Source organism: Phoca vitulina, unplaced genomic scaffold, assembly GCF_004348235.1.
Source record: "Phoca vitulina isolate PV1807 unplaced genomic scaffold, GSC_HSeal_1.0 scaffold1, whole genome shotgun sequence".
Classification (NCBI taxonomy): domain Eukaryota; kingdom Metazoa; phylum Chordata; class Mammalia; order Carnivora; family Phocidae; genus Phoca; species Phoca vitulina.
The window spans coordinates 18,726,984-18,741,384 of record NW_022589704.1 but is presented as its reverse complement, the minus strand read 5'-3'; the positions used below and the strand labels follow the sequence as shown (position 1 = coordinate 18,741,384).

Below are 14,401 nucleotides of genomic sequence, written 5' to 3'. Positions count from 1 at the left end.
CGCAGCCCTCCCCCGAACGCGGGCTTGAAGAGGCGGGGTGGCTGGGGAGCGAGAGCGGAGGCCTAGGGCTTCCTCCTTTCCTCGAGGAAAGGCTGAGAAAGGGGCGTGCAGTGCGGAGGCGGGACCGGTAAGGGGTGACCCCTCCTGAGTCCGCCCGTCCGACGGTCGAGTTCGGCACCCCTCCCCGGAGCACCCAGCGCCCCAGGCGGACTTCCTCTCCCGGCCCCGGCTCCAGCATCTCCCTCCGAACCGCCCCCCCCCCAACTCCCTCATTCCTGGGAAGTTTTCTCTCTTTACAGTCAACAAACCTGTCAAACGTCTCCCTTCCAGCCCGTCCCCCATTCCCCAGCTCCTCTTCCACCCCCCCTCCCCGCCCTTACTACTCTCCACCCTGCTCCCCCGCCCCTCCTTGCCCCTGACTCTGGGCGGCGGCGGGGGGCTCCCAGTCCGCGAGAGGCGAAGGGAAGGGGCGAGGCAGGCGGGTCCGCAGCCACCGGCGCTCTCGGGCCCCGCCCCGGGACCTCGCACCCGCCCTCCGCTGAGCTCCGCGCCTGCAGCCCCGGGGCGCACGGCTCCCTCCCGAGAGTCCCGCCGCCTGACTGTCGCAACTGCCACCCCACGGCCCCCCTGCCCCCGCCCCCGCCCGGGCCCCGCTCCCCTCCCACCCCCGCCCCCGGCTCTGATTTCTTCTCCCGAGCGAACTCCGCGGGAGACACAGGCGCTGGCTGCCCCGTCCGCTCTCCGCCTCGAGCCGCGCCCTCCTCGCCCGCGATGGGCCCCCCCGCCGCCGCCGCCGCCGCCGCCGGAGCCCTCGCCTGCCGGCCGCCGCCGCCGCCGCCGCGCTCGCCGCGCTCGCCCTGAAGCCCGCTCTCGCCCTGAAGCCCGCGCCCCGGCGCGCCCCGGCTGGCCCGGCAGCCTCGCCCCGTACCGCACCGGCCGGCGGCAGAGCGCTCGCGATGCTGCCGCCCGCGCCCTCGGTCCTGCTGCTGCTGCTGCTGTGTCCCGCGCACGTCGGTGGGCTGTGGTGGTGAGTGCGGTGCCGGCGCGGCTCGGGCAGCTCAAGGGTGGGGGCTTCGGGACTGACGGCGGCCGGTGAGGCGGGGGCGGGGGGGGGGCTTCCAAACGCGCTCCCGCTGCCTCCGGGCTCTACCTGCGAGCCGAGCCCAGGCCCCGGGCCGCTGGAGAGGTGCCGGGGAGGTGCGTGCCGCTCTCCTGCCGGCCCCCGCCTGGGCCACTTCTAAACTGCCACTCAGACGTTCCGAAACCTCCACTCCGCACAGTCGGTTGTATTTCCTCCTATCTTGTGCTACACACCCTTCCCCATCCTCCCCTTTCCCCCTCCGCTTATGCGCTCAATCCAGGTCCTCAAGGAACTGGCACGTGGGTAAGAAAGAGCCACCGGGTAGACAGCGGGTGTGTGTGTGTGGGGGGGGGGAGATCTGTAGTCAGAGATCCGAAGAAAAGAATGTGTGAGGAGGGCCCTGGATTTAGGGGAGGAGGACTGGATTTGTGGAAAAGAGAGGAACAAGGTGGGACGGCACAAGGCAAAGAGGGTCAAACAGCTGTCTCTTCCCCGCCTTACGCTGCTCCACAAACCCACCAGCTTCTCTCTGAGGGCTACTTCAAATGGACAGTAGTGGCGGGGGAAAAACGTAAAGGGAAACTGAGTCAGGACCCCGGCTTTCTCTACATCCTCCTCCTGGAGCAAAGAAGAGGAAGAAAGACAGGAAAGGGACCCAGGCTCCCGGTCCTTCCAGATGTGGGGGTCAGAAATGAAAAAACACAGCTTCGGAGGTACTGGGAATCGTGGCGGGTCCCGGTGGAAGGGAGGGAGGCCTGGCCAACCAAGGAGACGTGGCCTCCAGACCTGGCCCTACCTAGAGCAGACAACTACGGAGCTAAGGTCGCGGGAACTTTGAGTCTTGGGGATGGATAGCAACTAGGAAGGTGGGTGCCAGGTCGGGACCTCTCAGAGATCTCGATCCCGTGGACTTTTTTTTTTTTTTTTTCCTTCCCGGTCTCTCCAGAGCTGCAAAGACCCGCCCGGAATAGCTGGGTGTTTAAAGAGGAGGGACTTGGACAGTATCACTGATGCATCAGCCAATCCTAAGAAAGCAAGGTCTTGTCTATTTGCATAGCGCCATAGCATTGGCTGGATTCTCTACCCTCCACTCCGCCCCCACCCCCCGGTTTGGAAGGAGGGGTGGGCCGGCAGATCCCTCTCTTCCAGGGAGATAGGGAGCTGGATGCCCACACAGGGAGCTGCTGGCTGCGAGCCCTCTTTCGTGATGCGGGAGAGATGTCCCTCGGGGGTGTCAGCGAGGGAGCAAATCGAGGATGACCCAGGTCCCGGCTAGGGGACTTGCGTCCTTCGATCCTGGCTTAGCATAACTTAGTATAATAATAGTGTCAGTTTTGAAATAGACCTGAGATCCAGTCTCGGCCATTTGTTAAGTCTGTGACCTTGGATAAGTCACTTCTCCCTGCGCCTCAACGTCTCAGCTATAAAATTGGGAAACAGTCCCCCTATCTGGTAGGCCAGACAGGAGGATTACCTACAAAATGATATGGCGTTGGGAGGTGCTCTGTAAATGCTAAGTCACCCTCCTCCACGCTGCGGTTCTCCTGGGCAGCTTCTGTAGGCCTGAAAAGGAGGATTAATTTAAATTTAAAATCCAGAGTCCCAAGCAAAACTTTGTAAAGGGATCTCTGTCTTGTTTCCCAGACTCGCATTTTCTCATTTTGCCCTTTCTCAAGGCATGGAGACAGGGGTCTCTGCCTGATGGTAGTTGCCCTCCCTCTACTCCTTTTCCATTTCTCCAAATCATTCTCATCCTTCCAGGTAGAATACCACATCCTCCATAACATTATCTCTTTGTCTTTCCTCCTTCGCCTTCTGTGTGCTCCCACTGCACCCCACGCATTGGGCAACTATGCCAGTTACTGGGACAACCATCCCCTCTGTGGTCCTTCTTCCTTGCTCCTGGAAGGCGGAGGCTTTGTCTTTGCGCCCTGGAGGCTAAAGGTGCTGGGGAAGTTTTGTGGAGTGTTGCTGAATTGGTTGATTTGCCTTTCTGAGACTTGTGTCTATGAGGGTTCCTTTGTTCAGGAGGGGCTGCTGGGGTGGGTGACAAGCCAGAGGGAGAGAGGCCTGGTCCCTTGGAGACTGACCCTGAAGCTGGGAAGCAGGGAGTGGGGGAGGAGGTGAGGAGGGCAGGTGTAGGAGAACACAGGGGCCTTCATGGCTGCAGCTGCAGGGTGAGCTGGGTGAAGAGTGAGGGGCTGGGGTGATAAGGTGTCCAGCAACTGCCTCTCTCAGCTGCCTCTCAGAGAGAACCTGCCTCTCCCACCTGCACTGGCTCCCTCACTCTCCTCTGTCTGTTTCCGACACTTCATTCCTTTGGTTTGATCCCAGATTCCTTTCTCAGGATCTTTGACTCTACTTGCTTACTCTCTTGTCCCCACCCCACCTGACCATCGATCTCCAAGATCTGGCTTGGGCTGGAGGGCTGGACCCATCATCCCCAGTAGGCTGAGGCTCCTGCCACTCCTTGCCTATCCCTCACTCCCCACACTGCCCCCCTACACCAGCTTTACTTTGGCTAGGAACTTTATCAGGCCCAGAGCGTCTGATGTCTAGGACCTGCTTGCTGGCCCCCTTTTCCCTGCTTCTCAGAGAATGCTAACCAGGCCAGAGTTCTAGCGGTAGACAGGAAGGCAGCAGCCCCTGCAGTCGACTCTGACATTCTAGTAGCAGCCAGGCTGGGAACAGAGAGGACCCCAGGAACTCTGAGTGACTGGACTGTCCAGATTAGGAAAGGAGGGTCCTGTAGGGGAGTGATCCAGGTCCTGGAATAGGCTCAGGTACCTAGCTCCAGGTTCCAGAAAAGTTTCCCTTCCACCTTCTTTCCCCCTCCTCCTTCCCCCTCCATGCAATGCATGCTTTCTAAACTCTGCCTCCGGCCTCTCTGTCTGTCTCTCTCCCATCTGTAACCGTATCTTTGTAAATCGCAGAATCCCAGATTCCAGGACATTGGCCAGGCTCTCTTGAGGTCATCTTGTCCAGCCCACTGCCTCCAGGCCATCCAGCCTGTGCTCTGGCCCTGACAGATCCCATTTTGAGAGTGAGGAAGAGACGGAAAGTCCGAGGCTTCCTGGTCACCAGCTCCCAGCCCTTCCAGCCTGCTCTCTGAGCCCCTCCCTCCCTCCCCCAGGAAGTTCTTCTCATTGTCTGACCCATCTTTATTTATGCCTTCAATCAGTGGATGTGGAACATAGATCACTCTCACAGAATGGCCAAATCAATCTCCCTTCTTCTCCCTTCCTCTTTCTGTTTTATATTTTCTATGAAAGAAACCAACCCTCCCCCTTGTTCCACAAGCAAAACAGCACCCAGTCTCACTCCCTTCCCCCATCTCATCTTGCCTATCTCTCCCCCCCCCCCGCCCCCCGCCTTATGGAAAGGAAATCGGAACCAGAGGCTTAGGATAGCCTCATCTCTGGCCCCACAGGGAGTCAGGGAAAGGACCCAGGCTTCTTCCTGACACCCAGGTTGTCCAGCTTAGACCTCCCACCACCACTCCAGGCTGGGCTTGGCCACCCTCTTCCATTGCGTCTTTATCTGACCCTTTGTGGGCAGTCCGGTGGCTGGCCCCCATCAAGCTCAGGGTGGGGTGGAGAATGGGGGTGGGGTGGCCATCCAGTACCCCCCCTCCAGGCCTCCCAGCTTGGCAGCTTCCCCTGGAGGGAGACAATGGGGCTGTGAGCAGAAAAGGGCAGGGGCAAAAGGAGGCTGGCTCGATCCAGCCCAGAGCATGCCCTGAGCCCACCAGAGTCCTGGCACTGTGACATTTCCTGGTGGGGGGGGGCAACCCCCTCCTGCCCCGTTCTCATCAGAAGCCAGGAGTTGGTGGGGTGGGGGGGAGGTCAGTGGGAGGTTTGATCACCAGGGCCCAGTGAGGGGGATTCCAGAATGTGTACTTTGATGGAGAAATGCAGCTGTGGAGGGGATGAGGCGAGGGCGGGGCGGGCAGCCAGGCCGCGGTCAGGCTGGTAGCAGGGCGCCCAGCCAGCCAGAGCAGGAGGCGCTGGGGAACACAGCAGCCTGTCCCCGGGGACTGGGCAGAGCGCCCTCTAGCCTGTGTCCTCCTTCCTACCCGGGGCAGAGTGGGGTGAGACCTTGGGTGCTTCCCCTGATCAGCCTGAGGAGGAGCTGAGGGAGGGAAAGGTCGCTGGGAGGGATCTTCTGTTTTCCACCTGGCCTCCAAAGCTGGTTCCTCTGGCTCCAAGCCCTTCATCTAAGCCAGAAATTAGATCTAGGAAGGACTTGGAGATCATCTAAGCCAATCTTCTCACTTATGGTTAGAAGTCCAGCAAAGTCCAGGGACAGGAGGGGACTTGCCTAAGGCCACCCAGGATCCAGGCAGTGAGGACCATGGCTGGGAGTCCACCTCTTGCTGAGTACCTCATCCCTGTGTGCAGTCAGGAAAGGGATACAGGGCCTTCCACAGGCCCCTTCTGCTCCCCAGCCCCACCTTCACCTGGGTATTCCCCACCGCAGCATGGGAGAGCAGAGGCACAGGACAGAGAATCCAGTGGAGGGTCAGTGTGTCCACTCCTTTGCCTTCCAGAGCCCTGCCTGATAGGAAGCCCTCTCGACTGGTGAAGGCCATCAGGGAAGGGAGAGCCCCTGCCTCTCCCAAGAGCTACGAGAAGGAGAGGGGAAGGGCAGTGTCCAGGACGAGGCAGAGGGAACCCGATTGGGCCAGTGTGGGAGAGGGGGGGAATGGGGTGTCTGGTGGGCGGTGGGGAGGCAGGGGTTAATGGAGCTGGGGCATCACTGGCTTTGATGTGGTGGTTGGGGTGGGGGTAGGGGCTGGGGGAGGGGGAGCAGTAATTACCGAGTTAGACAGAGCAGGACAGGACAGGCGGGCGGGCACAGGCCCGGGCCCAGCCGCCTCAACAGCCGTCAGGCAACATTTTTCTGCCCCCTCTCCACCACCCACCTCCCCCACCCCCATGCAGCCCCCACCCACAGCCCCGGGGCTCAGGGCTCCCTCTGCTGGCTCCTAGGAGGTGGGGGTCAGACTAGGGACCCTGGGGGTGAGTGTGAGGAAATAGAGAGGGGCTGGCCATGAGGCCCTTCAGAGGAGGCTGGACATCAAAAGGGTCTGTGATCTCCTCAATAATCCACCCAGGAGTGCTCTCTGGGGAAGGGGAGGGGTCCTGGAGGGTGCTTCTGGTCCAGGGGCAGGGCCAGGAGGAGGAAACACAGGGATCCTAGCTGAGGAGTAAGGGCAGAGAGTTGGTGAGAAGGGCATTCTCACAAACCCACAAACGCTGCCTGCCCCGCACTGGGCAGGCCCAAGAGATGAATCCGGGTGTGACCCAGAAGACAAAACCCACTTGCTGGAGCTCGCTGTCCGGACAGACCCTTTTCCTGTTACCAGAGAAGCAGTCAGGTATCATTTATTTCCATTTTACAGTTGTGGAAACTGAGGTTCAGAAGGTTAGGTCTCATTCATTCAACAAATATTAAGTGCCAACTTCACGGGCAAGGGACTTGCTAACATCTTAGAACAAGCAAATGGCAGAGCCCAGATCCAAACCCCAGTCACAGTCTCCCCAAACTCTGAAGGTGCGCTATTGATGATGTTATGCTTCCTCGTGAAATCTTTGTCTTTAGTGTGTCTTCAAGCTAAGTGGAGAGATAAGACGAGAAAACAAGACAGAATGGTCATGCGCTAGCAGGATCACAAGCACCCCCATTCGAGCGACACCTGAGGTGATGCGTTGTGGGAGGGGTGGGGTCAGTGAGGGCTGGGGCTCAGGGCTGGCTCCTTGGGGCAAGTGGGATCTGAGGTGAGCTTGGAGACATGCTGGGTATGATTTCAATGACTTAGGGTTTGCGAGGGGGTGGCTTTGAGTCCAGAAAGTTAGAGGTGTAATCTCAGATGAATGCAGAGTTAGCCAACCCAGCTAAGAGTAAGGAAGGGCTGTGTGGAGGAGGGCGTGTGACTCCATCTGAGGTCTCCTGAGACCTCATGCGGTCATTTCCCTCCAGCCCCTTTGGTTTCAAAAATATTCACCTAGGGGCGCCTGGGTGGCTCATTCCGTTTAGCACTTGCCTTCAGCTCAGGTCATGATCCTGGGGTCCTGGGATCGAGCCCCGGCATGTTGGGCTCTCTGCTCAGCATGCTCCTCCCCCTGCTCATGCTTTCTCTCTCTCTCTTTCTCTCAAATAAATAAATTAATACCTTAAAAAATTTTTTTAAAATATTCACCTAAATTCCTTGCAGTAAGGATCCCTCTGCTGAGTGGCCTGCGTCAGTCACCTCCCTCCTTAGATGTTCATCTATATAATGGGGGGGTGAGGTGGGTAGAGAGGACTAGGGGATTTCTTTCTTTCTTTTTTTTTAAAGATTTTATTTATTTATTTGACAGAGAGAGACACAGAGAGAGAGGGAACACAAGCAGGGGGAGTGGGAGAGGGAGAAGCAGGCCTCCCGCGGAGCAGGGGGCCCGATGCGGGGCTCGATGCGGGGCTCGATCCCAGGACCCTGGGATCATGACCTGAGCCGAAGGCAGACGCTTAACGACTGAGCCACCCAGGCACCCCAGAGGACTAGGTGATTTCTGGCATTCCCTTTGGCCCTCTGAATCTAGGCATGGAAAGGTAGGTTAGGCCAGAACCTGGGGCCCCCGGGGCTTAGATCTACAGATGCTGCTAGTAGGAACTGGCTGGCCCTTAATGCCACCTCACTTGGCTATTGACTCTACCAATCAAGGTCCCTGGGAGGGAGATCTTGGCGCAGGCCAAGCCAGTTAGAATGGCCAACCCTAGGCTTGTCCCTTCTTGTCTGCATACTGATTTCTCTTAGGACTAGCCTCCTTTTTTCTATGCCCAGGAATGGTTATTTGATTAGGATCTCAGATCCTACATACTACATATTATATATTTCCTACCACCACTGTGCTCCAGCCCCCACAACATGCAGATGCTCCCAAATGGGCACATCTTCCCTGGGCTGACCCCAGGTCAATGCTGACTCAAAGGCCAAAAAAGCAGAGTTGGTTCCCTAAGGAAGCAGAAGGGAAGAAAGGAGGGTAAAGGAAGAGGGGAGATGGGCGAGTTATTTCTTGATGTGGAGTCAAGTTGTAACGTTAGAGGGGATAAGGGGGCTTCTCATGCTAACTCCTCAGGTTTCTGAAGCCCAGAGAGAGAATGATTTGCCCACAGTGGCTCAGCTCACCCAGAGTTGACAGAGACCAGGGTACAGAAGTGAGGCTTGATGTTTTGTCCAACACCCCCCTGCCACTCCTCTTCTGGAGTTTTCTTTCCTGTGACTTGGGGATGGGAGCGAGGACAGCAGGGCAGGGAGCAAGCTGGCCCCTTGGGATTCTAGCTGCTACTACTGCCCATCCCTCCTCCTGACCAGCTCGTAAACAAGCCTCGTTCCCAGGCAGCCAGCCAGCCTGGGGAGCCAGACCCAGACCAGCAACTGACTCTGGGGCAGCCCCTCAACCCTGCAAAGGGCTGGCCCCACCTCCTGGAGGGCCCTACCCTTCCTGCTCCTCCTGATTTCTCTCGTATCTCTAGCCCCTGGCAAGCAGACAAGGTCGGGAGGTTTGGAGGTTTTTGCTTTTTTCCCTGCATACCCCCACCCTCTCCTGCTTCCCTAGGGTAGGAGGAGTGAGAGGAGAGGGATGGGGTCAGAGTGACCTTGAGAGGATAAGGCCAGTCAACCTTGGGAAAGTAGGGAGTTAGCAGAGGGCAGGGTTGGGGCGGGGAGACTGGGGAGCTTAGGGGCATGGGGGGGGGGTGGGGAAGATGAGTTTGCAGAGCCCCAGACTCCGAGGTGGCGGGAAAGGAGCTGGACAGCCATGGGGAGGCCTGCTTCCCTGCCTCTGCATCCAGTGTAGGGGGGAGGGGGTGGGGAGAGAGGAAGCTAATAAGGAGTCCTGGAATCACGGGTGGACAGGAGCTTGGCCTCAAGTGAGGACATTCTCTGTAGATGGCTCATTCATTCATTCAGAAACATGTATTAAATGGTGTTCATTGTAGTATTATAGTAATCATAACATGCAAATTTTCATAATAAAAATTGGGGGAAATACAAATTAAGCATCTAAAAATCTGCCGTGGGAAACGAAGGAAAATACCACTTTTAACTCCCAAGGCGCTCATAGTCTTATCTACTGACCCTATACAAGCATGCTGGAAGCTGCCTCAAATCCTTGTAATGAGGTGGATAAGTCGGTGGAGGGAGGATAGATAGATAGATGATAGATAGATAGATAGATAGATAGATAGATAGATAGATAGAGACTGATCCACACTTGAAGGTCATTGGGCCAATGGGAACCAGCTTGGGTTGCCCTACCCTACCCTTGGCCCACTCCCCACTACTCCATCCACCACTTTTCTAGGGTTGGGAAGGGGTTGGAGCTGGACCTTTCCAGGCTGCGGTTGGAATGCAGTGATGAGTAGGTCTTAAGCATGGAGGAATGAAGGTCTGGACTGTAAGTCTCTTCACTGAGAAAAGAATCTTGGCTCCAGGACTAGTTGGGTGGAGAGGTTGACAATGATCTGATAAGTGGGGGTCTGGTGGGGGGGGGAAAGACTAGGAGACCTTAAAGGACTGAGCTTACACATCTTCCTGCAACTCCCTCTTCAAGCACCTCACACCCCAAGAGTTGAGAAGTTCTACCTTAAGACCTAAATTCTTCTCGCTGCTGTTCAAGCCCATTACATCTCATTGTTGTGGGGCCAGAACATGCCTGGGCAGCCTGCACTTGCAGAACAAATGGGGATGGAACTGAGGGGGGGGGGGCGGCGGATGGGCATGAAAGCTAAACTGAAAAGTAGGCCACCTTGACCTTTAGCACCTAGCTCCCACTCTCCTCTGCGTTTTCTATCTCCTGGTGCCACTTCTCCCCACCAGGGAGTCATTTTCTGCCCTCTGCTGAAGGGCTTTTGTGTGATCTCAAATGACTCTCAGGTCCAAGTGCTCCACCCACTCATTCCTACAGCAAGCACAGGGATCCCAGCTAAGGGTTCAAGTCGGAGCAATCTGATTAAAGCAGTTCCACTCAGGAGTGAATAACCTTAACCTTCAGGGGTCTGCTATATGGAAACCAAATAACAGCTCTCTCCTTAGGTGGAATGAAGGCTAGGCATGGAGGGATTTCTGAAAGTGTGTGGAACTTCCTGTGAGGTCTTTACCCACCGAGCCAAACAGCAATTCCCTCTCCCCAAACCAGTCACAACCAGTGACATCAGGGCTTGGCTTGCTGACCTGCTGCTCTGAAAAGGTCACAGACCCCAGAGCAGAAGGGTCCCGTCACTTACTTCACAATCATGCTTCAGAGACTCAGTCCCCAGCTACTTCCTCCTGCTCTCCAGTTCAGGGAAACAGGATATCATGGTTGAGGGTCCACCTTAGAGATCAAAGCCCAACCTTCCCATTTTACAGAAGGACAAACTGAGCTAGAGAGGGGGTGTGACTGCCTTCAGAGCTTCCCTTCCCTAGCCATTCTAAAATCCTGTGGCCTTCTATATCCCTGGGATTGCCCCTGCCTTTCTAGCATCAGGGTTGTTCAGCTGCCAAAACCAGCTTGTTGTCCACTAAGACCAGATCCTTCTGTGATACTGCCCACTTTTCTTTGTATCTTTTTGTGATTCATACTGTTTTCTGCTCTGACAGTTTTCTTGATCTTCCTCCTGTTCATTTCTTCCTTGTCTCCCTTTTGGCTCACCTGGTGCCCCGTGCATTGACCTTGAGTCACATTCCTATAAGGACTTCTTAATGAAGATGTGCACAGAAGGATAAGACCGAATCCTTGCCCTATAGCAATTTCAGTCTAAAATCTAGTTAAGAAGGGACCTGGGATGGTAAGAGAACCAGACAGGACAATCTAAAACTCAGTTGGGGTGGGGTGAGACAAGAGGCACATGCCAGCTCTTAGCCCTGGGCTGAGCAGGGCCGGTCTCCCTCCCCCCTCCCCCCTCCCCACAAAGCCCTGTGAGTCATACCCTGGACCTTGGCTCTTTGCTTTCCAGGGCGGTGGGCAGCCCCCTGGTCATGGACCCCACCAGCATCTGCAGGAAAGCACGGCGGCTGGCAGGGCGGCAGGCTGAGCTGTGCCAGGCCGAGCCAGAAGTGGTGGCGGAGCTGGCCCGGGGCGCCCGGCTTGGGGTGCGAGAGTGCCAGTTCCAGTTCCGTTTCCGCCGCTGGAACTGCTCCAGCCACAGCAAGGCCTTCGGGCGCATCCTGCAGCAGGGTCAGTGAGGGCAGAGCACCCGGGGTCGGGGTGGGGGGGGCTGTTTTTAGTCTCTAGGGGATCAGGGGGATTGGGGGAGGCTGCCGGAGCCCCGCCTGTCCCAAGGGTCTGTGGGCCCCCTGCCCTGACCCTGTCTCCCAGCCACGCCTCCTCGCCCCTCCCCTGCCCCCGTGCCCCCGGACCGGGCATCGGTCCTGCCCGCTGACCGCCCCTCCCCGCGCCCGCAGACATCCGGGAGACGGCCTTCGTGTTCGCGATCACTGCCGCGGGCGCCAGCCACGCGGTCACGCAGGCCTGCTCCATGGGCGAGCTGCTGCAGTGCGGCTGCCAGGCGCCCCGCGGCCGGGCCCCTCCCGGCCCCCCTGGTCTGCCCGGCACCCCCGGGCCCCCGGGCCCGGCCGGCTCCCCGGACGGCAGCGCTGCCTGGGAGTGGGGAGGCTGCGGCGACGACGTGGACTTCGGGGACGAGAAGTCGAGGCTCTTTATGGATGCGCGGCACAAGCGGGGACGCGGAGACATCCGTGCGTTGGTGCAACTTCACAACAACGAGGCCGGCCGGCTGGTGAGTGGGGGCGGGGGTGTGTAAGAGTGTGTGTGGGTGTGAATGTGTGAGCATGGGTGGGTGTGAGTGGGCGTGGGTGAGGGTGGGGTCTGTGGGCGCGTGTTTGTGGAAGCGTGAGGAAGTGGGGGTGTGTGCGAGGGCCTGTGGGTGCAGGAGTATGTTATGTGTGTGGGAGCCACCTGGCAGAGAGGGACTACTTGTAAGATGGGCTGGGTGGAGGGGTATGTGGGAGGTAAGGTGGAAGGAGTCCCTTGGGAGGCCTGGGAGGGCCTGGAGCTGGTGGTCTAATGGGGAGGGTAGGGAGGGGACACCCAGGGAAGAGGACTCGGGGCCTTAAGGGACCTCAAGTAAGGCAGAAGAACCTCTGAGACCGGACAGATGGGACAGAGCTTGGGGTAGGTAGAGACCTAGCTGCCAGGGCATGGGCAGAGGAGGGTGACAAAAGCTGGGGATGAAAGAAAAGATAGAAGTTGGGGCAAAGGTATGGGGTCTGGAGGTAGGGGAGTCGGGCAAGGCCTGGGAGGGACTAGAACAGGCCCAAGAGGGACGGGCTTGGAAAGGTGTGAACGACAAAAAGTAGATGTTGGTGAAGGTAGGAGGGAGTCAGGCAGAGGCCAGGAAAGCTGTGACCGAATCTGGGTACTTGCCAACTGGCTACCCACCAACCCCAGAGTGGGGGCCCTGCTCGGAATCCTGGCAGCCTCTCTCTTTCCCTCTGCAAAGAGGGGGGCCCCAGGAGGTCCTGTTTAGGGACAAGAAAGCTCTCTGGGTCAGATGTTTCCAGGAGGGGGTGTGAGGAAGGAGAGAGGCCTGGGAAGAGGGGGGCACACAAGTCCGTAGATCAGGTTGGCCTCTGGACTCTGAGCTTCCAGAGATGATCTTCCTGGATCATCTGACACCATAAATTTCTAGTGGGGTTGTGACTCTTAGACCCCCAGCTTCAGACACAAAATAGCAAATAAGGGGCAGGAGTTCTGGATTCCCGTTCTCAGTAATGCATTCACGGTGGGCCCTCCCGCACCCTAGGCCTCAGTTCCAGGGTACTCTAGGGACGCCCCCACACACATTCTGTGTCCTCCAGGGTTCAGGCCTGAGGCATCAGGCAGGGGCTAAGAGGGGGCCCAGAGAGGAAAGTCCAGACAGGCCCACATACCTGTCAGAGAGGAGTGGGGAGGGGTGGCAGAGACAGACGCCCAGGAGGCCGGCTCTGCGACTCTGCTCAGCCCTGCCTGGGGCCGTGAGGGGCAGCAACGAGAGGGGGCCGGGTTGGTAGGCTGGTAGGAGGAATAGAGCGCAACAGCTGCAACCCCTGCCTGCCTCCCTCCAGGGAGAATCTCACCCCTGCCGTCCATTCTGCTTTCTCTCCCATCCCTGACTTTGGATCCTGCGGTCTCTGTGCTACGTACGGTACAGCGCCCCACTCCCCCAACTTCTCTTACTCTTCCATCTTTATCATTTTTCTTTCTCTCGGAGCTGTTGCTCCCTGGATTTCCTCCTCTCCACCTTGCGCTCTCCTTTTTGTTTTTGGTCTGCTCTTTTCTCTCTTCCGTCCCCCCCCCCCCCCCCATCTTATTCTAGGTCGGTCCTCTAGGCCTTTTCAAACCACGCACCCGCAATCTGTCCCCATCCGCGCGCTCATTCGCTCTCCGCCGCAGGCCGTGCGGAGCCATACGCGCACCGAGTGCAAGTGCCACGGGCTGTCGGGCTCGTGCGCTCTGCGGACCTGCTGGCAGAAGCTGCCCCCGTTCCGCGAGGTGGGCGCGCGGCTGCTCGAGCGCTTCCACGGCGCCTCGCGTGTCATGGGAACCAACGACGGCAAGGCCCTGCTGCCCGCCGTCCGCACTCTCAAGCCGCCCGGCCGCGCCGACCTCCTCTACGCCGCCGACTCGCCCGACTTCTGCGCCCCCAACCGGCGCACCGGCTCGCCCGGCACGCGCGGCCGCGCCTGCAACAGCAGCGCCCCGGACCTCAGCGGCTGCGACCTGCTGTGCTGCGGCCGCGGGCACCGCCAGGAGAGCGTGCAGCTCGAGGAGAACTGCCTGTGTCGCTTCCACTGGTGCTGCGTCGTGCAGTGTCACCGCTGCCGCGTGCGCAAGGAGCTCAGCCTCTGTCTCTGACGCGCCGCCCGGCGGCTGCGGGGCCTCTGGACCCCAGCGGGGGCGCTGCCCAGCTTCTCCCGGCGACAGCCCATCTCCCAGGCCTCCGGAAACTGAGAGGCGGCGGGGCTGGGGGTACACGCCTGCCCAGGAAGGCCCCAGGGCGCTGGAGAACCGCACCCCCCACCTCAACCCGCCAGGGAGCGCTCTGGAGGGCTTGGGGGCGGGGAGGCAATGCAATCTCTCTCGCTCTTTGGCCCCCATATGGAAACCAAAGAGCCAGTCTCTAGGCCTCTGGATGCAGGACTCCTTAGAACTGCTGGCCATGGGGTGGGTGGGTGAGTTTAGTATCAATAAAAGTATTTAAACCAATAGGACTGGGCCCAGAGTTTGGGAGGGGAGCTGGCCTCCAGGGGGCTGACATGGGGCCAGGCTTCCCAAGGAGTGTGTAAAGGAAGAT

The 14,401-nt window shown here is 58.6% G+C and overlaps 1 protein-coding gene across 1 annotated transcript; it reads left to right on the top strand.

The window, feature by feature from the left end:
• Positions 1-956: 956 nt before the first annotated feature.
• WNT6 (Wnt family member 6) lies at positions 957-13,962 on the top strand. Its single transcript, XM_032427737.1, has 4 exons — positions 957-1,027; positions 11,063-11,283; positions 11,511-11,845; positions 13,501-13,962. Exons 1-4 carry the CDS (start codon positions 957-959, stop codon positions 13,960-13,962), a joined length of 1,089 nt encoding a protein of 362 aa, XP_032283628.1.
• Positions 13,963-14,401: the final 439 nt, after the last annotated feature.